Here is a 27678-nt window from a genome sequence, read left to right as displayed (position 1 = left end):
ACTGAAGAACCACTGGTGCTCATCTTTGTCACTTTTACACCCAGTATGAATACTGACTGAAGGCAAAAACTGTATGAAGCAGGGCTGAGGGGGAGCAGTTGCTTTCTGATACTCTGTGTAAGTCCTTTGGGCAAGGACTTATGGCAGCTATTATTTATGCAGGGTTTTTAAAAGAGTCTTTGCTTTGGTGTGCTGGTATCTCGTCATTGGAGGGAAGAAAACATGAGTCTTTGCTGCTCAGATCTTTGAAAAATGCCCAGTTAGATGCTTTGAAAAATTTGCCCAAAGTAATCTTACATGTTTACGTGTTTAAGAGAGGGAGGCATATTCAACAACTGTTTTCTATAGATCAGGCTATTTTAGAAATGTAGCAGCTGAGTTTTCTGAAACTCATGCTTCACTTAGGAAAATACTGGAATGTGTTTTTCTTATGTCATTGTCAGAGAATTTAAATCAAACAAAGAACCTTGAAGAAGTAAGTCTTTAAAGATTTGAAGGGAAGGTATTTAGAGTAAATGTATCCTGATTTTAAGGAAACTGACATTTATCTCTTCATGTTGTTCTGCGGGTTTTTGTGCTTTGCATGATGATGGGAATTAGTTCCAAGCCAGGCTGATGATTGATTGAACTGAGTCAACTTTTGTTGAGGTTTCCAAAGCATTGCACAAGAGGTTTGAGGGGAAAAAGTTTGGGGGCATGTGACAGTTAATCTCATTAGCAGTAAGAATGAAGTTTAAGCACACTGTTCAAAATTTACTTAGTTCTGTGCTGCTCTTTGTTTTAATTAACAATCTCTTGCATAGATTGGGAGCGTAAACTTCTTTCCAGTTTAGTCCAATTAAATCATGCTTGGAAGCTGTCAATGTGGTGGGGGGACCTCCTCCCTACCTCCCTTCTTTTAATTGTTCAGTGAGTGTGTTGAATAATGAAGGAATTTGCCTGACAGGGTTTTGTAGTGTTTCGTCTTCTTGATGAATTATTTCAGAGGATAGACGACAGTCTTTTGTCAAAAATGCATTGGAATGACTCATCCAATTCCTCAGAAAGTGACAATGAAGCTCATTCAGCCTTCACACAGACTGAGCACAACATAGTTGCAGCTTACTTAATAACAGCAGGTATGGGCATTGGCAAATTGTTGCATAACTTTTTAAAATAGAACTTGTAGATCTGAATGCTCATTTTGTACAGTAATAGTGATGGTATTTCGTTTTGTATTAGACAGCTGTCTGATGGCTTTTCTCCATGTTTACTGACAAATTAGCAATCAGCTGCCTGACTGAAATATGCAGAAACATCTGAAGTGTGCAGAATCTAAGTTTTCTGCTCTATATTTGAAGGCAGCGTTGTGTCTCAAAAAATACATTTTGTTGATATGTAATTATAGAAGAGAGTGAGAATTAGTTTCTGCCAGCTTGCAAAATAGATAAAAATAGGGCATAGCTGTCACATCTTGCATTTTTCTGTGATGTGCTCGAAGCTATCTTAAGATTTCTCCTGGGCCACATGTTTGTAGTAATATATGTGTAGTCTGAGCATGTGAGCGGGTGTCTGTTAGGGGGATGTAAGGGGAAGGGTTGGAATGTGACTTAGAGGGAGGGAGCTGGTCATTAATCAGAGAAGAGCAGATTCCAGTTGCAGCTGTATTTTTCACCAATGACACGTGTTAGAAAAGCACGCTGTGAGGCTTTACATCGTGTTTTTTCCCTGTGACTGCAGTGTTCTTTGGCTAAACCTGAATGATTATAAAATTATTCCTATTCACCCCTTAAAAACTTATTCATTGTATAACAACAGCTTCTTCAGTAGTGCTTTTCTGAAGCATTGAGTGCTGTAGTAATGAAACATCCACCTAACCAAAATGGAAACCTACTATGTTTAAAAACAGACCTTCTATACCTTTATTATGGAAAATCAAATCAGTTTAGTCTTTATTCATTGACTGTACCACAAATTTTCCATGTTGTAGTTAGATTTTAAAATACTTTAAAATATTAATGTATTTTACATTTATATGAAATAGTATTGCCGATGGTGACAGTTTATTTAGCATATATGTCTGAAGTGCTGAGTATCAAATTGCTGTGCTGGAAAAGTGGATATTTTTGGATGCAAAGACAATAATTTATTTAAGGTCCTTGGAGAAATTAATAGAATGGCTACACAGAGCAGTAGGTTTCTTAAGAAGCTGTAGAGATAAATAATTGCCAAGTGTTGGAAGCCTAGATATGCCTCTTTTATTTTTATTAAAATTGATTATGTGGTATGTAACAGGGTGATATTTTCAGATAGTTTTGACGAGATGGTGTTGGGATCAAAGCTATTATTGGTGATCATAGGGTATCAATGGAATTTGCTAGAATCAAGCCAGCTCTTTCTTAATCTTGCATGGAAATTAAATGTCACGGGGAAAAAAAAGTTGGATTACTTTGCAGTTTTAGGGTTTTTTCATTTTTTAATTTCTAATTATAGTTGGGGGAGTCTAATAAATCTTTACTTTCTAATGAGAAATGTTTTTGACAATGAAGTCCATAAAATATTTGAAGGTATGATTGATTGCTTTGCACCAGCCTTACTGCAGCAAATTTCACATCTGGAAGATTTAAGCCTTGTTAATAAGCAGAAGTATAAGAATAAGAATGAAGTCTGGGTGCAGTGTTCATCATTATGCTGCTCTTTAAAAGATTTAAGTGTTTCTCCCTTGTTTTCTGAGAATGAAGTAATTGTTAAGCATCACACTGGTCAGTGTATTTTCAATAACAATAGAGGTGCTCAGGCTGCAGCAAGCTCTGCTGCCTCATGGATGTCTTTCTGCTTGTAGTAGTATCTGGTGCCATGAATGCTCTGGTATAATTTTAAAATGTGAGCTGGAAAGGTAAATTCCATTATTTTTTTTTACTTTGATGCTGCTACCCAACATTGCCATGTCCTACCCTTAACTATGTCCCTAAGTGCCATATCTACACTTTCCAAGGGATGGCAACTCAACCGCTTTCATGGGCAGCCTGACCCTTTCAGTGATTAGTTTCCTGATATCCAAAAGTACTCTTCCCTGGTGCAACTTGAGGCCATTTCCTCTCACCCTATCACTTGTTCCTTGGGAAAAGAGACCAACCTCCACCTGGCTTTACCCTCCTTGCAAGTGGTTGTAGAGAACAATAAGGTCACCTTGACCCTCCTTTTCTCCAGCTGAGCAACCTCAGCTCCCTCAGCTGCTCCTCATAAGATTTGTGCTCCAGCACTTTGACCAGCTTCATTGCTCTTTTAAAGGGTGCTGCTTAACTGCTGCCTGGAGAAACTTCATTCATCTGCTTGACCTGTTCCTCAGAAACAGAGAAAAGATCATTTCTTGTATCTACATGCTTTTTCTCACTTTGTTCAAGATGGAATCTGTCTTTCATCTTGTATTTTGTTCCTCAAAACATTCTTTTTTTGCTCTATTATTAGTTCACTTTTTAGTGATACTAACATTTTTAATTAATATAGGTTCCACTTTTTCTTCCCTGTTTTTCATTGCCTCCCCTCTTCCCCCCTTTACTTTTAAGGCTGGACTCTGAATTATTAAATTTAAGTGTGTCTAGAAGGATCTTTTCTTCACCCTGAGGATATGAGTTTACAGTCCTGTTGTATGTCTGATTTCATTATTGGTAGCTGTAATATCTGTTAAAACTTGCCTCGTAAGAAATCTGCCTTATTACATTTGTCATTCTCCTTTGCTCTCTTTCTTCTAAGAGATGACATGCTATCTGTCAACAGGAGGGCTGACAGAACTGGCCCTGCATGTGGCTTTTTTACAGCAGTGTTCATTTCAGGTCAGATCCTCAGCTCTTTGTTTATTTAAATGTTAGGAGCACATAGGATCAGTGTCATTCCTGAAATGTATGAGTATATGAATATGATAGATAGGCCCCCCCGCCATCTGTGAGGCCAAAAGATGTTGGACCTCCAACAGGAGACCTGCACCTGAGAACAGACATCCTTGGTAGTGTTAAAAGAGAGGTAGCCGAGGGGTAATTATGTTTTTGCCTCATTTGATTTTAAAATTACTGAATCTCAGGGGTTAGCAGGGGCCTTCTTCTAGATCAGGTGCATAAGTTTTTTTTTTCTAACCTTTTTTTTTTTTTTGCCAGTCACCAGCCTGCATTCTTCTTTACATGGAGGTCAGCACTGTACTTGGTGGCCGAAGTGTTTGAAGTGTAATCTTAGATGCATTTGAATTTCTGCTCTGCTGGTTGTCATTGCGTCAAAAGTCTTATTGGTGCTTGCTGAATCCATGTGAAGGTTGCCTAATTGGAAAAGCTTTTTTTTCCTTTTCAGGTGTCTGTCCTCTTTGCAAACTTGTACTTTACTGAAAATAAATCTCTTTTGGGATTTACATATTACAATAGGTTGCATTTTGTTCTGCATGTGTATTGCTGGCTGGTGTGTACCTTTTGTAAAGTTTTCCTTTTTTTGTTTTTACAGGAGTGATAAGCATTTTCAGTAACATTGTTGTGTTAGGCATCTTTGTTAAGTACAAAGAGCTTCGGACAGCGACCAATGCAATTATTATCAACTTGGCTTTTACTGATATTGGTGTTAGTGGCATTGGTTACCCCATGTCTGCTGCCTCAGACCTGCATGGAAGCTGGAAATTTGGATATACTGGATGCCAGGTATTGCAATTCAGTAAGACAGAAAGTTTCAGCACTTAAAAGCAAACTGAGAAATAAGTGATGGCTCTACTTTGTGTTATTTTAAGAGATAAGGCGGAGATGCGGAATGTGACTCTGGACCTGAAGCTGATGTTCTGTGATGTCAGCAATTTCTGGAGACAGTGTTTTGTGTGAATTTCACTTTAAGCTTATATTTACAATCTGAAAACATTTACGTGTAACCTTATATCTATCAAGTAGACATTTTAATATAGCTTTAAGAAGGCTTACAAAATCAAATCCTGAAATGAAGATGGTTGTAGTAGCATAGGCACATTTGATGATTTTGCTGAGAGCTAAAAAACTTTGATAGTGGCCACTGTTTTGATGGTGAGCTTGACAGATCTTGGTGAGTTCTGCTTGGCAAAAGTATGTCCTTTTTGGATGGGACTAATAGGATATCCAAAGTGAAGGCCTCTAAGGCTTTTGGTCTCCATTAAAGATTTAACCTACTTTTAAGAGCTGCCTATTTTTAAGAATAGACTGACTGAAAACCATATACTTCCATAGCAGAGAGATGGCAGCCTTTGCTCACTGTGTATTGTGATTTTCATTCACAGAATTTATAGACTGTTGGGCTTAAGTGCCCACGAATATGAGTAGTAATGTAAAGGCATATACTAAAAATGTGTCATAAGGGACAAATTTTGTACATTTATATACAGATGCTTGTCACAATTTGACATCACTTGCCTCAGCAGACAGTACCTTCACAGTCAAAATTCAGTCAGTGTTTGGCAGGAAACCTCGCTTTTAACATCTTTAGATCTGGGTTGGCTTGTGGTGTGTTCAGGTTGATGAGACATCTCACTGACTTGAGAGTTAAGACCACTTAAAGCATAGCTCATGTCAACCTAAACCAAATGAATCCTGTGATCTGAGGTGGCTGAATGCCCTGTGGTTCTGTTATAACTGCTGGTGCCACGTGCTCTGGCTCAGGGCTCTGTATTACTGGGGTGCCAGTGGTAACACAGCCCTCCCAGTATCCTTCCTGGTCAGGCTTCCTGTGAGATGACCAGGCAGATGCATTTGGAGCATGCTGGGGTTGCAGCATGTGTTGTTCTGTGCAAAAGATCTGACACACTTAAAAATGGAGCCTGAGGGGGTGAATCAGTGGGCCACAGCTGTGAAATCATCACAGAGATGAAAGAGTGATAATTCAGAGCCTCACGTTTGCTAAAGCTGTAACTCTTTCTGATGGACCAAATGCTCCTCAGGTTTCCCTAACATATACTGATAACATGAAATAAACCCCTCCAAACTCTGAATCTCAAAATTTACTTATTTAAGGACAGTGTTTCTTTGATTTTGAGACTGCTATCTTTAGGATTTCTAATGTGCATACAAGCAGGTACTTTTGAAATGTTTTCTTTCTAATCAGCCACCTTCAAATTGTCTGCAATGAAGTAAGACCTTTAAGACCTTGCTTATGGAAGAGAACTCTGGCTGAATGGTGTTGATTCAGTAGACAGATTTGTGCTTGCATATTTGAAAGATTTCTCAGAAATTATTTTCTTGCTTGTTTGTTTTAATTTCAGATCTATGCTGCCTTAAATATCTTTTTTGGGATGGCGAGTATTGGTTTGCTGACTGTTGTTGCTGTTGATCGTTACCTGACCATCTGCAGGCCTGATATAGGTACTGACTGAGGGTCAAAACTCAGTCACTGTTGGGAGGAATAAAATTCTGATTCGATTGTATTGTTTTCTCATGAATGACTCCATACTTACAGTGCTGGGCAGTACTTGAACCTACAGTACCGGATTAAGTCCCTAGTTGGCATACTGCTCATTAAAGTGAAAAATTCATCATTAGGCTGTTACTCTGTTTATAAATTGTGTTTTTATGGCCATTTTCAGCCTTTAGAGGGCCACATCCATACAGAAAAGCACACAAAAAGGCTCTGGCTGTGTGAGGTTTTGACCTCTGTCAAGCAGGTGTGTGCCTCTGTTGTGTTCACACCACCCTGGGTATTTTTCTCTCCTCTGTTGCAGCTGTGTTGTAACAGTTAATTCCTCCCCTGCAATCTTCCAAGGATGTACTTGAATGCAGTGTTGCATAATAAGCTTTTGGCGTGGGGTTGAGACCAGGTATTGCCTGTATGCTGAGTTGGAATGGGTGATGGTGTTCAAGTGGCTTTAAAGGCTGCAAGGACTGAGATGTCAGTCAGCAGAACAAAGCAAGTATGCTACAGTGTTTGGGACTGCAAGCCTTGGGAAGGGTCTTTATTAACTCTTGATGTGCTTGCTGGAAGCCACTTGTCACTCTAGTTTGACACTGGAAAGAAGCAGCAGATGAGAGCTGTTTATGGCTGTCTGTGCTTGGCTGCAGGAAGAAGAATGACCACCCGTAGCTATGCCACTCTCATCCTTGCTGCTTGGATAAATGCTGTCTTCTGGTCTTCCATGCCTACTGCAGGCTGGGCCAGTTACGCTCCAGATCCCACCGGAGCAACGTGCACAGTAAATTGGAGGAAAAATGATGCGTAAGATCCCCCCTCACACTTTCTTTTAACTTTGCTGGCTCACTGAAGTCTAAGATTGTTTAATTCACTGCTGTAGGAGCGTAACTTCTTTCTGAAGTATGAAGTAAAATTTCTAACAATAATTTAAAACAATAGAAATAACATAAAGCACGTCTAGCAAAAAAAAATGTAGGAATTGAGATATGCATCAAAACTTCAATTCTTGTACTTTCTAATTTAAAAAATAGCTATAGAAAATTTTCCTTATTATTTTAGAGCTTGTTACAAAATGTCATAATCAAATCAAGACACCAAATTCTTTGGTAACTTTTCCTGGATGGCTATTTGTAAGTTACTCTGTTTTGTTTTTCTGTCTTATCAGGTCCTTTATTTCCTACACAATGAGTGTAATTGCTGTTAATTTTGTTGTGCCCTTAACAGTCATGTTTTACTGTTATTACAATGTTTCCCGGACAATGAAACAATATGCCAGCAGTAACTGCCTGGAGAGCATTAACATAGATTGGTCTGACCAAGTAGATGTGACAAAGGTAAATGAGTGCATGTTTTGTTTAAAGCATGTTCTTTGTGTTAAAGTCCTATTTGCAAAGGAATGGTGCAGTCTTTTAAGTGTTTTGGTTTCCTACATTCCCCCCTTTCTTTTATACTAAATATTAGCTGATACTGAGCTTTGGTGAAAACTCTTAGCTTGACTTATCACACTGAATTCTTTATTTTTGGTCTAATACTCTCTCCAGATGAATAGCTGCTTTGAAGGCTGGGAACATAGTGAATTTTCCTTGCCTCTCTCCTCTGTCATTACCTAGAAATGTACCTCCAAGGTGCCTTAGGAGAATTTTTACTCTCTGTCTGCAGAGTCCTTAGCTTCCTGCTTGGTTCACAGATGTGTCTGGTCTGAAATGGATTGGTCAGCTCTCACTTGACCTCGTGGCCTAGGAAAGAGAATGCATTTCCAGCTCCCAAGCTGTGTAATTCCAATCCCTTGTTCTTTTCAGTTGGTTGAGCTTATCTCTTATGTAAGCAGTGGCAAATGTGAGTTATGGCATGAAATGATATATCCTGCTGGAAGGTTGACATTCTTTTAATGTATAAAAGTCCTTGAGAAATCTTGAAGTTCACCAGTTCCTTTGATTTTGTGTAAAGATGTGATTTATGGTTGGGCATGATGAAAAAGTGAGAGAGAATTGGACAGAAGAGTATGTACCTATGTTTTTGAATTACTTATCAGTGCAAAGAGCATTCCTTGGAAAACTTTCTCATTGCTAAGTTCTGAAGAGTAGTATTTTTACCTAAAACAAGTAATTTGAGTGTTTTACTTTTGTGAAGACTTTTCAAGATACTTGAAACTCAGGATTCAGTTAAAAATTTAGACTCATGTTTGTGAAGAAAATGCATTTTTCCTATTTTGCAGTTGAAGACACTAATTTATAAGAAAAAAAATAGAGAAAAATAATGTTTTGGAGTTAAGCAATATCCTTCTTTAGAACTGGACTAGTATGTGCTTTTTGAAAATTAGCCTCCTCTAAGCTTTGTATGCATCAAACTTCTAAATGAAAGGGTTCTTTCTAACATTTTGGTATTGTGTTTGCATTTAAATAGGGACCTTTTGTGAGAATCACTGCTTGTGTATTGATTGTGCTCTAGAGCAGCTCATAAAAAGTAGCTGTTTATTTCTTGTTTATCATTTTGTTCTTCTCTGAAAGACTAACTAGGGGTGTAGGTGAGCAGCACTAGGGAATCCTGTGCGTATACAGCCCTGCAGTTTTGGTTGGTTTTCTAGTGGTTGGTTTTGTCCTTGTGATTAGTTTAAGATTTCCATTCCAGTTTCCATTACTGGTTCATGTCCCTGACAAAATCCAGAAAAGTCTGTCTCAGTTGATGACCTCTCCATCCTCTACTACCCCCCAGTTTGTCGCTGTCCAGGTCTGGCTGTGGCATGGCATGTCCTGGGGTGTGAGCTCCAAGCTGCCCAGGTTGTTCTCTGTGCAGGCAGGCAGAGAAGACGTGACAGCTCAGATACCTCCTCTGTATCATTCTTGAACATGTCTATAACGCTTCATTAAACCAAGCAGAGACTTCCTGGTTCCTTAACTATATGTCCTAGAACATTTGCTTTCTTTTATTTAATGGTGCCATAATTAAGCCTTATGAAACATTTTTATTAACAGACAAATTAAATATTTGGCTTAAGTTTTTGTCTCTGTTAGTATTTATTGTTTGTAATAGCATCTCAGAGTGTCGTGTTATGGGGGTCATAATTCATGTGTGAAGTCCTCTCTGGTAATTCTAACTCCTGATGGGCAGATTTACCATAATGAGTAGTGCTGATTTTGAAGGAATATTGTATGTAATGAAATGACACCATGCCAAACTCATGGCAGTGAGGTGTGCTATTAAATCCCCAAAGCGAGATTTCATTGTAAACTGTCAGAATGTGTCAGGTGTGCTTGTTTATATATTATTTAATTCAGGATAGCTCCATTTTCATCTAGGTGTATGTGCTTTTGTTATGAGCTTTTGCTGTGAGGTCTTCATCTTGAGATAATACTGGTTATGTATCTGTTCCTCTCGTTTTACAGATGTCTGTTGTGATGATTATAATGTTCTTGGTGGCATGGTCTCCATATTCTATTGTGTGTTTGTGGTCTTCCTTTGGAGACCCAAAGAAAATTTCTCCTGCAATGGCCATCGTAGCTCCTCTCTTCGCAAAGTCTTCCACATTCTATAATCCCTGCATTTACGTCATTGCAAACAAAAAGTAAGTGTTCTGAAACTTGTCTGTTTCATGATTTTAGCACATCATCTGAATATAGAAGGATCATGTAAAACATGGCAAGCTGATTAGTGAAGAGCAAAGGGTACGCTGCTGTTAATTTACTGAAGATGACCTTTTGGACAGGAAAGCCTAAAGTAAATTGTTATGATCACCATCACAGCATCCTGAATTGATACATTTTTTTGAGAACATACTAACATAGCATTTGAAAGTCCCATATGCGTTTTCTCAAGGGGATTCAGTATGGAATTTAGGTTGCATCGGTGGTAGACTGGTTTTAATGACTGTGGCCAAAGTGTGCCGTCTTAGTGATATGTAACTGGGGTAGATTTTCATCTTTGATTTGGGATGTATCATATTCTAATGGATTAGGATGGATTGACCCTTTTCATTAAAGTAAATAGGTTAAGCCTATTCTTATTTGAGCAAGCATAACAAATGCTCTAATCAAGCCAGTGCCTCTGACTGAGGACTGTGTTTTCCAAAGAGGCATTCTTCCCGTCTCTGCTACCAACCTTCAAGCAGAGCCTGTGATCTCTACCTAGGTGAACATACCTGCTGAGTCAATGGAAAAATGTATGAGTTTTTTCCCCATTCGGTGAGTTCATCTTTGTTATGGCTCTATGCACTCCTGGGATAAACAAAAGCTGCTGTGATCCCTATTTAAGAAATGAAATTAGCTTTACACTCCTGCACCTGGAAGTCTAAAAGACCCAGGTTCTTTTGAATTCCAAATACGTGGTTTTTTTAATTAGGTACATTCCACTAAAATTGAAAACTATTGTAATAGTTAAGACCATCTTACCAAATTTTTCCCTTCTCTTTGGTTCTTCAGCTAATGATCTTTTGTTTTTCCTTTCTTGCCCTTCACAGGTTTCGGAGGGCAATCCTGGCAATGGTGCGATGTCAGACAAGGCAAGAGATAACCATCAACAATGCTTTGCCCATGAGTGTATCTCAAAGTGCATTGACATCGCAGAACTCCAGTCATTTGCCTGCATAAGTTACATGGAAAGAAGTGAAATCTGGGTTCAAGTTAATTAATCTTTTGGACAATTTCTTTTTGAATAATAATCTTTCCCAGCTAACTGGTTTGTGTTAGTAACAGTAATCTTTTTAGAGAAGCTAAGGAGACAAAACCTGCCAAGACTTTAGTTTTTGAAAGTGAGGTTTATTGGTCCAATATGTCTGGCTCAAACAAAAAAGGGTAGCAAAGTGTGACTCTTACAGAGCTAGACAAGGTGACAGAGGGGCCAGGAAGGACAGAACTGCAAAGTTCTTAGGTTCAATAACCCCACATTTTTCTTATGTAATAATTCCTTTCATGAGGTACTTTCCACCAGCTTCCCTTGAAAGTTTTCAGACTTCAAATATTCTGGATACTCCCTATGGCTGTATATGCCCATACCAAGTGTCCATGTTGGTATGCTTTGCAAAGTTCTGTTTCTGTGAATATGTTAGGTTGTCAAAATATCTACTCTGACCCCATAAATCTTTTATTAGGTTCTAGGGTTTTGAAGAAATTTCAGCTATTTAAAGTATTTTTAAATATTTGACTGGTAGAACCAAATTAATTTGTAATAAAGACAGCTTTTGTTTTGTAAGTAGCATGTTTCTAGTACTTGTGACTGCACAGCAAATCCTGAAAATGTGGCAAAATGTACCCTAAAGCTTCTCACTTGGGAGGTTCATAAAACTGAGTAAATATTTATGGTAATTTCTCATCACTTCTAAGTCAATCTTATGTTTATGTAGGTCTGATGTTTAATTTTCAAGAAATACCTTTTTCAGTATGAGCAATGGATTTATTCGGGGGGAAAAAGATGACTGTATAGATTTAGCTTCAACTATTATGTGTGTGTGCATATGCAGTTTGGCTTTGCAGTGTAAAACTTAAACCATATATGCATTTTTGGCAAAACCCTGTTTTTACGGGATTTTTTTAAAGCTCTGGAATCTAGGCTTCCTATTAATTTGCCATTTTCAGTATTAAAGAAAATGCCATGCAATATCCTCATGGTGTACTAGATTTCCTTCAGGAACCTTGGAACACTTTATAGACAGTCTAATATATGCACTGCTTCTTAGGAGAAGAAAAGACTTTTTTTATTACACACTAACTTTACAATCCAGGTATTAAAACAACCTTGGAACATGGTTGGATGTGATTTGAAGCAGAGTGTGTTCTGACAGAGTAAAGAGTGAGCTGGTTTAACTGATGGCATTCAGGATACATTTGAAGGTTAAGCAACTACAGATCTGGGCTAATCTGTTGTAATCTGCTGTTACTAAATGGATGGCTACATTCACATTTGTAGCACACTGCACATGAATGCCTAGGAATAAAGCCTTCACATTTCTTCATGTCAGTTCTTCTGGGAGGAAGCCATGTATCTGTTTATTTGCTTCTACCTCCTAATGAGTTTTTTTGAAGAAGTTCATGGCTTTTGTCCTTCACAATGCACTTGCGTTTACCATGGCAGAAGTGATGGCACTGGAACAAGGTATATGTTTTATTATTTGTTATATAGGGCAATTTATAAGAAAAAGGGTTGAAGAATCTGGAGATAACATTCTCAGACATTGCAAATAATTTCTAGAATAGCTGCTATGAAGGTATGTTTTACATTAGCATTCTATGGCTAGCAGCATTCCTGAACAGGAGCAGATGGTGATTATGGCTTTGTACGTAGCAAATAGCTACTCTAAATCTTCATTTTTTGCAGGTGGCAATTTCTTTCTGCTTCATGATATTCCTACTGTTGCAACGTAATTTCTATTTCTACAAACTAGTTAACTAGTGTAAGATGATTCTGATTAAATAAATACAGTAGGTTTTTTTTTGTTTTTTTTTTTTTTTTTTTAATCTTCAGTAAATTAAGTAATTTTTGATAGTAAGGAGGTTAATTTGAAATGTAGTGACCTGGTATTGTCGTGTCAGTTTTAGGAGATACTCTTTGTCATTACTATTTATTGTCACAAGCTATCTGGAACAAAGATGAGGAAAAAGTAAAATAGAGGAATAATCTAGAGAAAAGGGGGAGCAAATTAAGGATAGACTTATTGGAGGCAGGGGATTCTTCAAGCTAGTATGTGTAAACAATATACCCAAAGAAATCGTTTCCTGAAATCAAGTGACTGAAAATGCTGAGAAATCCCATCACTGAAATCATTGTGAGCATAAAATTCTTTTCATCTCTATAAAGCAAGTAATTTGTACATAGACATCAACAAGAGGGCCAGGAAGCTCTTCTTTACTGAATTTTCTTTACTGAATTTTCTTTGGTATATTTTTAATTTTCAGTCTATTTCAAAAGGTGAGTATGGAAAATACTTTGACTCTTCATCATACAGAAAAGCTAGACATTAGTAATCTTAACTTTGAATTTTAATATTTTTAATTAGGGGGCATTTCCCACTTGAGACACATGCATGTATTATTCTTTGTACAATGGCTTCTGTCTTTCAATTGTCAGTAGAGTGAGGGGTGGATAGAGGGTGGTGCTTATATACTTTAGAATAAAGTAAATCTACGTTTCATGTGGAAGAATCAATTCTGATTTGTATTTATTTTTTGTCTTTAGAGACTCCATGTTTGTGGAGTTTGTTCAACTTTTAAATGCAGAGGACTGCTCTTGGTTTCTGTGTTCTTTGTTCTGGTAGTAGTGTTGCAGAAAGTTACAGCATTTGCATTTAAATCTGAAATTCAAATTTCTGGTAAATAAATGCAAATATGTCCCTCTTCCTCTTTTTCTTTTTTTTTTTTTCCCTGTTGCTAGGTCTGTACTCTGTAATGACCCTGACATGTATGAGATCCCTGTGAATGTTCCTGTGGATACTGTAAAACTCCGTATAGAGAAAACTGTCATACGAAGGATTCCGACTGAAGCCTTTTACTACCTGGTAGATCTCAAATACCTGTGGGTCACTTACAACTGTGTAGCCAACATTGATATCAGCAGCTTCTATAACTTGAAACAGCTGCATGAGCTGAGGCTGGATGGTAATCTGCTTTCAACTTTCCCTTGGGAATCCCTGGCTGAGATGCCCAACTTAAGGACTCTTGATCTCCACAACAACAAGTTGACCAGCATTCCCGCTGATGCTGGCCGCTACCTGAGAAATCTCACCTACCTGGACCTATCCAGCAACAAGCTGACCACCTTGCCATCAGACCTCATGGACATTTGGCCCCCCTTCTCAGGAGCTATCGTGTCCAAGAACACAGACATTCTGGTGACACAGAGAGTAATCTTGGGTATGTTGAACAGCCCGTCTCATTCCTTACCCAAATATACCTGAACATTAAATTGCAAGTGAGAACAGTTAGGGGACCAGCCTAGGATTCAGGAGAGGGGGCTTTACCCAGGTCACTCTTGTGGTTTGCTCTGTGGTCATTTAGTTATTTTCTACTGGTAACAGAAAACCATAAAATGGAGGCAGTGTGTGTTACCTCAAAGCTGTAAAACTGAAGTAAAAGCTATGAGAATCCAAATTGGCAGGAATACAGGCCATTCACTAGCTATATAAATACAGGACTTACATTGTGTTTCTGGTGACATTTCCCTCATCTTTGTTTGTGTTTGCAACTGTAAGCATGTCCATTTGCAACTGCTTTTTTCCAGAGGCTCCCAAGCCAAGCACACAGCTAGAGCTGATGCTTTTATAAAGTGTGTCCTGTGGCACAATGCTGTAGATAGTGTTGGTGGCTTAGAAGAGGGCAGCTCTGGTCTTTCTGGGACCTCTGCTGACCTTGCATTACTCTAAAGCTGACTGATTATCCTGAAGTTTTTTGCGATTTACATATTGAATATGTGAGTGAGGAAGAGTCTTAGCCCTATATATTCCCGGTACTTTTTATAGTGTTTAAGGTAAGTATTTGAGAATAATTTGGTCGGACTCTAATTTTTTTCATAATTTGATCCCCTTCTCTAGCATGCAATTTTATCACTTCTGTTTGTGGCATTGTGCTTTAATTGACACTTTATCTCCACTTCCAGATCTTGGCAGGGTAACCCCTTTCTCTTCTCCAGTCTCGAAATGGAACAGTTCTCTCAATACTGTTCTTCTCTATCACTGTTTACGTAGGAGGGCATATTTTGATGTGTTTGTAGTGCAGCAGGTGGAGGGGAGGAAAACCAGCCGGCTGTATCTACTGCAGTAATTCTATCAGCACTGGTAAAGATCTGTCCTGCATTGTACTGCCCAATATTTCCAATTTCTTGATCTAAACTCTCAATATTCAGTGTCCATTTGTTCAGCTGCTTTGTTTCATAGCAGAAACTGCAGCTTGAAACTCTCATTCAGATCACATTTTATCTAAGTAACTTCATAGATGCGAGTAGGCTGCATGGCTTCACAAATATGGTAACTTTAGGCTTGCATGATAAAGGGTTTTCGTTTATTCAGGATTAAAAAAAAAAAGAGTAAAAGCTGTAAAAGTAAATCCATCTCAGTACTCCTTTCCTTGTCCCCACACTGAAGACTACAGGAGGCTGTAAAGCAGGAGCTGATTGTGCTAGATCTAATCTTCATGATCTCATGTGGGAGTCCCAGAGATTAATTGGTTTCCTTGTTTTACATAGCCCTCACCACTTCAGGCAAAACAAAAGGAACTAAGAAAATAAAATAACTCCTAACACAAAAAAAATCAAAAAAATCTTATACCCTCTCACACTCTTCTCTCCCCTTAACTCTGGGAATCATCTGCAGGCTTCCTTGGTGCAGGAACTTTTCCAGCCTCCTGTAGTCCTGACAAACCCTCTGGTGAGTTCTTTGAAGCCTTGGGATGTGACCTTTGGACCATTTTCTATTATGAACTACAGCTGGGTTTTAACACAGGCCTCCAGAGAGGAATACACACTAGGTACCTCCCTTCTCTTTTTTTTTTTTTTTTTTTTTTTTTACTGTTAGGTGCTAAAGGAGGCTCTGTGCAGCCATTATAGATTTGCACCTGAAAATACAAAATGCCAGGTGGTACTTTCCTTGTGTTATATTGAGTAAATTTACCTTGGGTAAGCTGTGAATCAGTTAGCTGAATTCTTTATTTTTTTTTTTCATGGACATCATAGTTTTCCTATGAGTTTATCCCAATGCAGACAGACAGTGCTTGCTACATAAGAAACTTTATAGTGAATAGGAAAACATTCCCTTTCTCTGGAGATTAGAAAGTGCAGTGCTCTTTATATCATGGGTTATTTGGACTAGTTTATTTAGATTCCATTTGGTATTAGTGCTTCCTTTCTGATGGCCCTCCTTTCTCCACTGGGCTTGCTGGAGCCTAAGAAAGAAGTGCATCCCAGAGATATTGTCCTCCTCTGAGCTAGATAGGGATCACAGAGATACATGGTCAGGAAGGACCTAGCCTGCTGGAGTACAGGTCCAGAGGAGCTGAGCCATTCTGGTAAAGTCAGTGCTGTTCTTAAAGCTGTGGCCAGACCACCCCAGAGCCTTCCATGGTCACCTCCTCCAGTGCTTATCTATCAGGGTAGTGAGAAAGTTTCTCCTAATATCTAACCTCAATCTCCCTTACTGCAAGTGAAGCTGATTACCTCTTGTCCTACAGGGCATGGACATACAGAAAAACTAATCACCATCTCTTATTGTAAGCTTTCATAGGTTTTCCTTCCCTGTTTGCCATCCTAACTAACCACACAATTTCTTTCACCAGCTTCTAATATAATGTGAAGGTTTTTGTTTAGTTGGTTGGTTTTTGTTTGAGTTGGGTTTTTGTGGTTTTTTGGTTTTTTTTTTTAGTTCAGTGTTGTTGGTTTTTTTTTTTTCATTTGTTTGGTTTGGCTTTTTGCTTTTTTTTTTTTTTTTTTTTTTTTTTTTCTGTGTGTGGTATTTTTATTTTCTTTTCATTTTCTACTATAGTTACTGGTTCCCTTTGGACACCTTTAGGTTTAAAAATGTTTCTCTTAAAATAAGATGCCCACACTTGCATGCTTTGATGCTCAAGATTGTCCTGTGTGCTCCAGCCACTCTCTGTGAGAGCATTCCGCCTGAGGTGTGTACCTACATGGAATGATCACTGCAGCCAGAACTCTGCTGTAAGCTGAAACCCAGAGTACATAAATGCAGGTTTTGTCTAGTCAGTAACACAGCAGTCCCATTCTAATTAGTATAATCAATTGTGACTTGAGCTGGTTCTGGCAAAACAAGATTGTCATGTGCATGTAATTAACAAGATCAAAACCAGCAAGGCCCTAAACTCATATATTTGTGCAAATGTATTTTTTAATACCAGGAGGCAATTTTATCTTCAGTGTCTTGACTGAGCATCAAGACGGTTGCTCGTATGAGAAAGTTCAGGTTCCCCATGTTTACTTCAAGGACTCTTGGAGGAGCCAAAGGCTAGTTTTGCCAGAGGACTGGCATGTTAACATCTCCTTATTCTAGTTCATCATCTCTGTACTAAGAGGTTTGGGTTTTTTAACTACTTCCCACTGCATGATGTTCCTCTGTGTGTGCACTATGCTAAATGAAAGAGGGCTGGGGAATGATTCTTGGCCCTTTGGCGAAGTGGCTGACTCTGGCTCTTATCCACACAGTTTAGGAGCAGCTCTCTTTAAAGCTGACTGTCTGTTCCACACTTTGTAAGGTTTAGTCCTTGGTTCTCTGCAGGCTCCACAGGATGCTACAGTGACTCTCAAATGTAATTCTGGGAATGGGAGTGTTTTTTCTTCAACCTGCCTGAAGTTATGTGAGAATTGCATTGGAAATCATTAATCCATGCTTTTGGAATATGAAATAGCAGGGGTATGTTGTATGCCTGTATGCCTGAAGGGCTGACAGACATGCAAAATAGTTTGAGAGGTACAAACCTGCTGCACTTGCTTTCAGGGAAACAACAGGATAGAGAGAATCATCCTTGGTGTGGTCTCATCCATAATCCTTTCAGGGAGCAAGCCCTGGAGAGCCAACTGTCCCTGGACCCATGTCTGGCTTTGTCTTGGAAAGTGCCCTTTGGAACAGCTCAGAACAAAGCTCTGGAGTGAGCTGAAAATTAAACAGTGCAAATGACTGGGGGACCCGTGTGTGAATTAATGGGGCCCTCTTGGTTACCTCTGGAGCCATAGCCTCATGCTTTGATCCAAATCACAACTGAATTTCAGCACTGGCTGCTGCACAGAGATTTGCATTTCTGGCAGAAATGATGGCAGTAGCATTTTCCATATGGTGGACTCTAGTGAGTCACTGAAAGGAACAGAATAGTCCAGTATTTAACAGAGTAGCAGTAATGTGAGATCTTGCCTCTGTTGCATGCAGAGGTGCCAAAAATTTTGGAATACTGCAGGTCCATCAGACTCCCACCTGTTAAGCTGAGCCACTGGGTAGATATTGCTTTTCCTGAAACTGTTCCCTTAGCAATTGCCATGTGGTGAAAATGCTTTGACACAGTGTTGGATATGGAATTTACTGTTCAGAACCATGGATCAAAATGTGTAGGTTCAGTTGGAAAGAGCCTGGGGTAGGCTGGCCTAAGCTGTGGTGAATATTTCTATCAGCCCAAAACTTGAATATTTTACATCTTGCTATTTTGCAGCAGCTAAAAATCAGTGTGTTACACAAGTTATGGTTCGAGTCTGGTTACTGATTTACAAAGGAAATTTTCCTCATAGCTAAAGTCCATATTGACATAGCCCAGGGAAACCCTGCTTCCTGAGGTCACTACAAAAATGTGCATGCACAGACACACATATACATAAGTTTGCCATTGTACGTGCAAGCATACATATAAATGTGTGAGAGTAAATATAAAATATGCTAAATCTAGATAAAAAGGTTTTAGAGCAATTTATAATTAATAATTAATATTAAAATACCACTGCATTGGTATATCCCAGTGTATAAATATTTATCAATGTTTGTTTTACCTAGGCTAGTATTTCTTTCTCAGATCAACAAGCTGCCTTGATATTTCTACAAAAGAATCCAGGGTTTATAAAGACATTCTATTTCCATAGATAGGTGTGCCATCAGAGAGTTATCATTATTTTAATTTTTGCTTCTTAAGAAATTATTTCTTTTATTAAAGCTCCCTAATATTTTCAATTTTCTAATTCCACCCCCCCTTTTTAACCTTTTCTTTATTCTTTCACATGTTTGTTTTCACTTCTAACATCTTGTCAGCACAAACTGTTGAAAGAAGTTCAAAATGCCCCTTGTGTTTTGGAAAATAGGTTTACATTCACATTTCTGTTCCCTTCAACATTAACTGAAGTATAATGAAATTCAGTGTTTTATCTTGCTTCCAACTCAATAGTGCTTTCATCTTTTCATTTTGAGAATTCACATAACTTAGTGATTTACAATGGCTAGAATTAACGTGAATACTGTCAGATATTGCCAAGAAACAGATAAACTGAGGGGCTGTGCTGTGGGGGCAATGAAGGAACTTATGTAGCTGTATCTATTATATTTATTTTTATAAGTCCTGCTTCTTTAGGCAGTTTCATTAGGAAATGTAATGGATGGGGAAGATGAAGTGGCTGACTGACATAATTCTTCCTTTGCCCTGCACTCACATGGTCAAACCTGTGTCCCAGGCTGGACTAAACAATCATCCAGTCTAAGGACTGTTCATTGTTGCTTCATCATTCCTTTTATTTTGTCGATTTCTGATACCTATTATAATGACTTTGGCTTTTCTTCAGGGCACTGGGAGACTATGAAAGCTGTGTAGGTGTATATATTAGGAAAGGTTCCTTCACCAAAAGGGAGCTTAGGGAAATGGTGGAGTCACCATTCCTGGAGATATTTAAAAGAGGTGTAAATGTGGCCCTCAGGGTCATGGTTTAGTGCTGGACTTGGCAGTGCTGGGTTAGTAGTTGGACTTAATGGTCTTAAAGGTCTTTTCTAATGTAACCGTTCTTTGGTTCTATTTCAAAGGCTTTGAATGCTTCAAGTAGGTTAAAAATAATATTAAACAGCTTCCTTTCCTGCAGTAAACTTCTTAACATAGTGAGGAAAATTGCCAGAAAGTGATAAGAAAAAGAAAACTGCCAGAGTATTGTCTCTGACTACAGAGCTTCCCTAATAAAAGATGAGCACAAATAGTTACATACATGTGCCTGATGCAGCAGAATTTCTATAAGCACAAGCAGTTGATGTACCTAGATATAGAAAACACTTGGAGAGTATCTTTTCTCCTTGTGAATATGTGTGTGAAGTTCACAGGCAAAATTTTTATGTTTTGCAGATTTTTTTGAGGAAAAGCAGTTGTTGATACACTTTCCTTTGGCTTCTCCTTCTCTGTTCCCCACAAACAATAAGTAGTGAATAGATGTAAAATCTCTTCTGTCTGGAAGGGGTGAAATTGGATTGTGATGTCAAAGTAATGGAATCTCTTCAGGTCAAGTGTTGTTTTAAAGAGCAGGGATTAATTGGGGTTTACCATAGTTTAACCAATCACTACCATTGTACTTAAAATAACCTAATCTTGGTCTGGTGATAAAAGGAAGAAGTAGTTAAATATTCATGTATTCTTTCATTTGCCGGTTTTCCAGAACAGCCAATCATTTTTCCAATAGCTATTTTGATGATTCTTAAAATTAAACTCTGAAAAATACTTGCAGATATTTGGGGCTCTATTTTCTTTCAACACTGGTTTGACTTCTATGACTTGTTTATTGTACTGATCAGTAAATTCAGTAGCGAAGAGTCCTTGCATACCATCCCTTGTTTCAGACCGTAAGTTTTGTTTATTAGTAGTACTTGGAGAAAATGAGAAAGGCATATTCAAAAGTATGAGTCCAATAAGAAAATACTTGAACTCTTGAGTGATATGCTGTGTCGTATTTTATCTGGTGAAGTCACTGTTACTCTATGAAAGTCAACAAAGTCAACATAGTAGGGTAATCAATAGCAGCTGAGGATTTAGACTGATATTCCTCAGACATGGTTATTCTCTTCCAACATCATGAATTCACAAAGAGAGAAAAGCTTCTAATTCATATACTGGAAGCAAGAAGCAAATGTTGTTGTCTCTGACAGAAGAGAGATAGGGTTCTTGTGTGCCATCATAGAAATATTGTAGTCATTACAGTGTTTTGTGGTCCTTCCTATTTGCTACTATTCTGGAATATATTTCAGAGGCTGTAGTGAAGCCAGCTTCTAACAATATTGGCATAGTTCAGAGCCAGATAAAAATTTCGTTGGCCTAAAGTTTTTTATCCTTAGCCTTTATCCCTTTTTCTCGAGGGGCAGAGATGTTGGTGTAAGCTCTAAACCCTTAAATCACTGTATTCTCCTCAAGCATTGAAAAAAGGGTCAGGGAAGGTCAAGCTGTAAGAGCCTAAAGAAGGACTAAGAGGAGAGGAGAGTGACATGAAGCAAAGAGAAGCTGTCTTTCCAAGGAGGCACAGGCAGGTGAAAATGTATCATCAGTCTTAAGACATCTTTTCAAAGTGGTTTTAAATGTGGTAGATAAATAGCAAAGTTAAGCACAAGTAATGCCAGCACATCACTAAGCTCCCATAAACTTCTGTGAAGAAGTTGTTTAGCTTAATAAACATTCATACTGTTCTCCCTGACCTCTGAAAATATTCCCCCACCAATCAGCTGAACAAAAAACACAAGTTGAAAGAGAAAATATTATCTCAGAATAGGTCCAGGGTTATCCTTGATTGTATTTGGTGGTAGTCATGTGTCATACTGTAATCACAATATCCATATATTGACTGACAACTTTTTTTTTTCTTTCCCTGCTTCCCTCCTTGCCTCAGGTTTTCAGGACAACCCATGGTTTTGTGACTGTCGCATTTCAAAGCTAATCGAATTTTCCAAAATTGTGGACACCTCCGTTGTGCTTCTTGATCCATTGGTTTCATGTAGTGGACCTGAGAGCCTGGCAGGAATCTTGTTCCAGAGAGCTGAGTTAGAGCAGTGTCTGAAACCATCGGTGATGACCTCAGCAACAAAAATCACCTCCCCGCTGGGCAGCAATGTCCTGCTACGCTGTGACGCCACAGGGTACCCAACACCACAGCTCACTTGGAATAGGTCAGACAATATTCCAGTGAACTACACAGGTATAACTGCTCTTTTATAGGGAATGGGAGAACCAAAAATTGTTGGGTTGCTTGTGCTCTGAGATCATTGTAATGAGTAACAATGGACCATGTATTGTGTCAAGCTGGCAATCGTATCTGTGCAACAGCTGTCATGAAATTCTCTGTCTAGTTCTCGGTCTTAACAGGTCCAGCAGACTGTTTTGGTTGTGGCTGTGGTCTGTTACAAGAGCAATGTGTGTGGAAGGGATGAAGTGGGAGAAGGATAAAGGGAAATGGAGTTTGGGTTAGTTGGATCCTAACTCGGAAGCTAGAAAGTAGAAAGGAGAATTTTCTGCTGAAACCTCTGTTTAAAAATGTTCATATTAAAAAAGCCAGCAAGGCCATAACTGAGCAACTTAAAAGTCACCATTATAAACACAAAATTTTCCAAATTCATGTTTTCTGTGTGCAAATGATGCAAGGCATCATTGTCTGACATCATTCTAGCTGCTATGACAGATACTTATGTAGTAACTTAAATGTAAAAAATGCTACTTGCTAATGCCGAGTAGTTGGCAGTTATCATAGGTCTAATGAAGGTAAGAGAACTGAAATATCTTAGGACAAAGGAAATTTCCAATTGCATTTTAAATAAGTGGCATGGTAAGTGTCACAGGAAGTCAGTGGGTCTTGTATTTAAGAGTCAATAGCAGCTTTAAGACATGTGATTTCACTTTATGTGGTTTTTCTTAGTGAAACTGTGAACTATATTCTAATTACTCTTGACATTTATTTCCATTTTGACCCAAGCTGAGCACTTTTATTTAATAATAGGGTATGGCTGGGAATTCCATAGTTTGTTTTAGAAATTTGGTTTGGTTTTGGGTTTTTTATTGTTGTTGTTGTTGTTGTGGTTTTTTGACTGCTTGTGTTTCATTTTTAAAATTTTCATACATGTAATTCCTTCTGGCAGAAAGGTAAGAAGTATTCTAATAATGTTCACTTCCTCTTACTTCCCATTCATAATGTTTTACTCTTTGCATTTTCCCACAGTAATTCAAGAAACTCCTGGAGAGGGTGTCAGGTGGTCCATAATGAGCTTGACAGGAATTTCATACAAGGACGCAGGAGAATACAGATGTAAAGCCAAGAACTTGGCAGGAATGTCAGAAGCTGCTGTGACTGTCACAGTGGTTGGTGTAGTCACTACAACTGTGTCCCCACAGAAGTTTGGGAGGAAGCCAGAGGCTGAGAGGCAGAATACAACTCAGGAGGAATCCAAGCAGGAACCCGAGAGGACAACCACACCTCTTCCCATCACAGCGACCACCACAGCTCTGGTGAGCACTGAAAGATCAACCAGCATGACTTTTACTTACAAAAAGCAATCCAGGCTCATGTTAGATGGAAAGAAAGTTTCAAAGGCAGTGACGAATGGAAACAGAAAGCAGATTGAAGATTCAGTCAAGAAAGGTGAGGATACTTCATTGAATACAGCAGGTATGGCTGAGCAAAATGTTACTGTGAAGAACCTGAGAGTGATCAGTGAATCTGATGAAAGAGTGACCTTAACTTGGAAAACTGTCAATGCCACAGGCAATTCCGCTGTGACTGTGTTATACTCCAAGTATGGAGAGAAAGATATGTTGCCTCTCAGCACTGATTCTAACAAAAACAAAGTCACAATCGATGGTTTGCAACCTAGTACTCAATATATGGCATGTGTCTCACCCAAAGGCGTGCCACCTACAAAAGAGCAGTGTGTTGTTTTCTCCACTGATGGGTTAAATGATGAAAGCAGCTCTGAGTTTTCTATTCTGATAGTGGCCAGCAGTGCAGCATGTGTGGTTGTTTTACCTTTGATATTTTTCTTACTCTACAAAGTCTTAAAACTTCATTTGAAACCAAAATCTGCAAAGGAGGCTGAACTTGCAAAAGAGACTTATGTGCAATTTGAAACACTCTCTCTGAAGCCTCGAACACTGGGGGCAGGAGACCAGCTGTGGGCACGAAGGTATACAGATGAGTCAGAAAGGCTTCTCCTTTGCTCAAGGTCAAGCATGGATTCTCAAATGACCTTCAAAAGTGAGGGCTCCAGGTCTGAGTATTTGTGCTGAACATGGGTGAGGGTGGAGACGACATAAATAATAGGTAAAATTAATTCAAAATGGTGATGCTGCATCTGGAAGCAGGTTGATGCTAGATGGTGGTCAGAGTATGTTATCTGGTGTAATAGAGTCTTACTGGATGGCAGGGGGTAGAAGGGGGAGTAGAAGAAAAATGTTGCCTGTTTATTTTTGTATTTTTTATGTTTGTGATTTTGGATGTGAAGGAGTGATGTTCTTCCAAAGAAAAATACAGCATGTGATGGCTCTATGGTTAAAGATATTTTTTTTGTTTTATTAAAACATTCTGTTTTTTCTTCTCTCATTTTACCACATGATGTGCTATTGGCATTTATCAAACATGAATCATGAATCACAATCTTCTTGAAAGCCATGTACTTCAACATAATAGGAAAACAGTTTTAACTACTTGTATTTTGATCAAAACTTTTTTTGAATATACAAGTTTTGTTCTGACATCAACTTGTGTTTCGCGGTGTCATACAGCTGTTTGTACAGTATCTTGGGTTGAAGTATTCCCAGGCCAGTCAAGAGAGAAGTCACAGTTTATGGGCCCTTGAGAGGTACACTACACATTATATTGTCATTTTGCAGATGTTATTGCAAAGGGCAAAGAAGCTTCTTTAGTGTCCCAAAGCTCAGGTAAGCTGAGTAACTGAGACACACTAGATAATTATATTAACTTACATCAGATGATCTTATTGCAAAATCTCAGCCTTAGAATTTACTTGGATGTGTCTGTCTATATACCTCAATTTCAGAAATCTATGTACAGAAAATTCTGTGGTACTGTGTAGTACAACACACACTCTTATATGATATATATATATCTATATGATGCAGATATTGCACAGTATTATGTACTACACTGCAGTAATATAATACCTTTTGATATAAAGTAAGAGGAGTTTTTGTCCTCAGGGCATGTTGGATGTGAAGTTTAATGAGCATAGTGAAAGTTAATTGTGAGTGTGCTTACCAGTGTTTAAAAATCAGGAATTAATAGTGAAAATGAATTCAGAATTGCCTGTTAATGATAATAATGAATAGTCTATTCTGAGGCTGTTTTTTAATGCCTGTAGTAAATAAGACAACTTTTGTTGTTCTAGGTTCAGATATTATGGTTAGAAGTATGTATGAATTGTGAGCCGCAGTTTTTCCTGAAAATTACAGCTGTGTTGTTTTCTTGGACCTTTCTATGCCTAGAGGAACTATTTGTTTTGATAGGAAATTGGGAATTGACATTTTCCAGAGGGAGAAATATTACTCAAAACTACAAACCAAAGCTTAGTTTGTCAGCTTCAAAACAGTAGCATTTCTCATTGTCACTAATGTAGGATGAATTTTTGCCTGCTGGAATGCTGACAAGCTTATCTTGTAAGGCATAGCTTGGTGAGAGGTGTCAAAAAGCCTCTGACACAAAATCATGGCAGGAAATGAACACACTGAAAAATCTCTGTAGCACCTACACCATGGTGTCCAGTGACTAGGATTAGCAGAATGAGTCTTTGAGACTATGGGAGCTGTAATAAAGAAGCAGGTGGGATGTTCAAAAGTGCGAAATTAGCTTGCCTGCTTAGAATTATCCTTGGTGTTCCTTTCTGTGTTACAAGTATGTGTGGTGAAAAATCAGTCTTTCTTCTTTTTCCATGAATAATTTTGATTGCAATGAATGGTTTTATCTTTCTAAGCTATTTTACTTTGGCAGGTTTTTTTTTTTTAATTTAGGATTTTTTAGGGAAAAGAGGTTCTCTGTGTGTCAAAACCACAGTTCATCTGACACCAGGTTTGTGCAGGACCTGAAGTGTTACAATATTTGCCTTCTATTTTCCTGATAGACAGTATAGTTGGTAGTTGTTGAAGGTGTTTCCAATTAAAAACACCATGTTTTTTGTTAATGAGAACAATTGCTTTACTTCTCTTTATTTCCTGGAGAGTATTTGATTTCAGATTTCAAAGCTCTAAATCTAATTCTGAAGTTCAAAATTGATATCACCTGACTAGCAGGTGATAGGTCAATATATGGAACTGAGGTCGTGCACAGTTCATTGGAGAGAGGTCACTTGTGAACATTAAACCTTTGGGTTTGACTAATCCTTGTGGAATTAGCATGTCCTAAAGTTAGAAATTAATCTCTGGCCACATGGGCTATCAGTGTATCAAAGATGAAATTTACTATCACGAGCATCTTCTTTCAAGAAAACCTGTTATACCTTCTTTTTTTCCATGGTTCTTGTGATAAAAGAGTTACATAATCCAAACATGCTTCTGTAACCCATGTCAAAACACCAAATGTGCTGGGGAATTTTGGCAGGAATTTGACACAAAGGTCAAATTACACAATAAACACATTTGCACTCTGTCACCCAGAACTGGTTTAATTAAAATGCTAAAGAAATACTTTGCTAACAGATGTGAATTTTTTTATATTGTCGATTGTAATTATGGAGCCACTGTGAGATAGATTTTGTCACCCATAATCATTTGTATAATGTCTTCTGAAATGCAGCACTGGATCAAGCATTGCTATGAACAGTGAGGACTATAATCTGTGTAGGAAAATTCAGAGAGATTTTAGCCTGTGTTTATGTGTCGCCTTTCATATATTTTGCACTTTGGTTTCTGAATTCATCCTGCTTTTCCCAGAAAGGTTAGACATCTTTTTATACATTACCTACAACAGGTGTGTCAAAACTGGATGGCTAATGAAATAACTGAGTAATGTGAGCTGAATTCTAAGTAAACCTCATTTTTACTTAGAGTTTTAGTGAGCATAGTACTTTTTAGTACTTATAATATTAAACCATAATCTTGGCTTCAATGTGCACTTACTAAGCCAAACTTAAGGCATCTGTGCATCTATTTTAGTCCTTGCCATTGCTCACAAGTGGGCTTTATATTCCTCGCACCATCATTAGAGTCTCATACTTTTCTCAGGGAGGGAATTAAGAGAAAAAACTCTTTAATGTGTAACATGAGAATGTCTGTAATAGAAAAACCATTCACACTTGGACTATGTCTAGGAGCCTAAACAAAGGACATTTCAAACTCAATATCTTTTCAAAGAAGTAAGTAAAATAGAAGTTGTTTTCATGTGAAAATAAAAAATTGTTTTTATACCAGGCAGTGAGTTTGCCTGACCCTTTTGTCTTTGTTTATAGCTTTAGACAACATGTGATTAGTGTAGCTGTGGGGACAAAAGGAAGTCTGAAATGAGAGAAAATACAGAAAGAAGGCTGAGAAACCACAGAAGGGTGATATCTTAGAGAATTCTGTGACTGTGTGCCACAAAGTCCTTTACTTGCAATTCTGCATTTGCGTGGCAAGGGTGCTGGGGCATCTTCAGACATGTGGCTGTGAAATGATGGATGAAGATACTGCTGGATTATTGCAATGATTGGAGCTCTACACATGCCCAGTTTTGACAAGGTAGGGGCAGCTATAAAACTGGAGTGTGGAACAATGGCACTGGGGGAATTTGAAGAATGCACTTGAAGCTGAAGTTTGCCTGTCCCCCAATGAAAACTGTGAGAAGTGTTTGGAGACCACTACCTTAAACTGAAAAGGGATGACCAGGTAGCTTATGAGTCTTATTGAAAAA

At 38.3% G+C, this 27678-nt stretch overlaps 2 protein-coding genes across 2 annotated transcripts; both read left to right on the top strand.

The window, feature by feature from the left end:
- The first annotated feature begins 685 nt into the window (after positions 1-685).
- Positions 686-10985, top strand: RRH (retinal pigment epithelium-derived rhodopsin homolog). The gene is made up of 7 exons (XM_038136425.1): positions 686-1118; positions 4465-4655; positions 6233-6332; positions 7026-7179; positions 7541-7709; positions 9759-9937; positions 10829-10985. Exons 1-7 carry the CDS (start codon positions 1013-1015, stop codon positions 10956-10958), a joined length of 1029 nt encoding a protein of 342 aa, XP_037992353.1. The 5' UTR covers positions 686-1012; the 3' UTR covers positions 10959-10985.
- Positions 10986-12206: 1221 nt separating this feature from the next.
- LRIT3 (leucine rich repeat, Ig-like and transmembrane domains 3) lies at positions 12207-25854 on the top strand. The gene is made up of 4 exons (XM_038136423.1): positions 12207-12459; positions 13735-14213; positions 21685-21990; positions 23005-25854. The coding sequence occupies exons 1-4, from the start codon at positions 12344-12346 to the stop codon at positions 24066-24068; spliced, it is 1965 nt and encodes a 654-aa protein (XP_037992351.1). The 5' UTR covers positions 12207-12343; the 3' UTR covers positions 24069-25854.
- Positions 25855-27678: the final 1824 nt, after the last annotated feature.

Source organism: Motacilla alba, chromosome 4 (genome assembly GCF_015832195.1).
Source record: "Motacilla alba alba isolate MOTALB_02 chromosome 4, Motacilla_alba_V1.0_pri, whole genome shotgun sequence".
Taxonomy (NCBI): domain Eukaryota; kingdom Metazoa; phylum Chordata; class Aves; order Passeriformes; family Motacillidae; genus Motacilla; species Motacilla alba.
This window is presented reverse-complemented; position numbering and strand designations above follow the sequence as displayed.

Bases quoted from the DNA above. Each gene is read 5' to 3' on its own strand.
- LRIT3 (XM_038136423.1), top strand. From the start codon at position 12,344: ATGTATCTGTTTATTTGCTTCTACCTCCTAATGAGTTTTTTTGAAGAA. The intron at 14,214-21,684 runs GTATGTTGAACA...TCCTTGCCTCAG, and splicing joins GACACAGAGAGTAATCTTGG to GTTTTCAGGACAACCCATGG. The intron at 21,991-23,004 runs GTATAACTGCTC...ATTTTCCCACAG, and splicing joins TATTCCAGTGAACTACACAG to TAATTCAAGAAACTCCTGGA.
- RRH (XM_038136425.1), top strand. From the start codon at position 1,013: ATGCATTGGAATGACTCATCCAATTCCTCAGAAAGTGACAATGAAGCT. The intron at 7,180-7,540 runs GTAAGATCCCCC...CTGTCTTATCAG, and splicing joins AATTGGAGGAAAAATGATGC to GTCCTTTATTTCCTACACAA. The intron at 9,938-10,828 runs GTAAGTGTTCTG...TGCCCTTCACAG, and splicing joins TACGTCATTGCAAACAAAAA to GTTTCGGAGGGCAATCCTGG.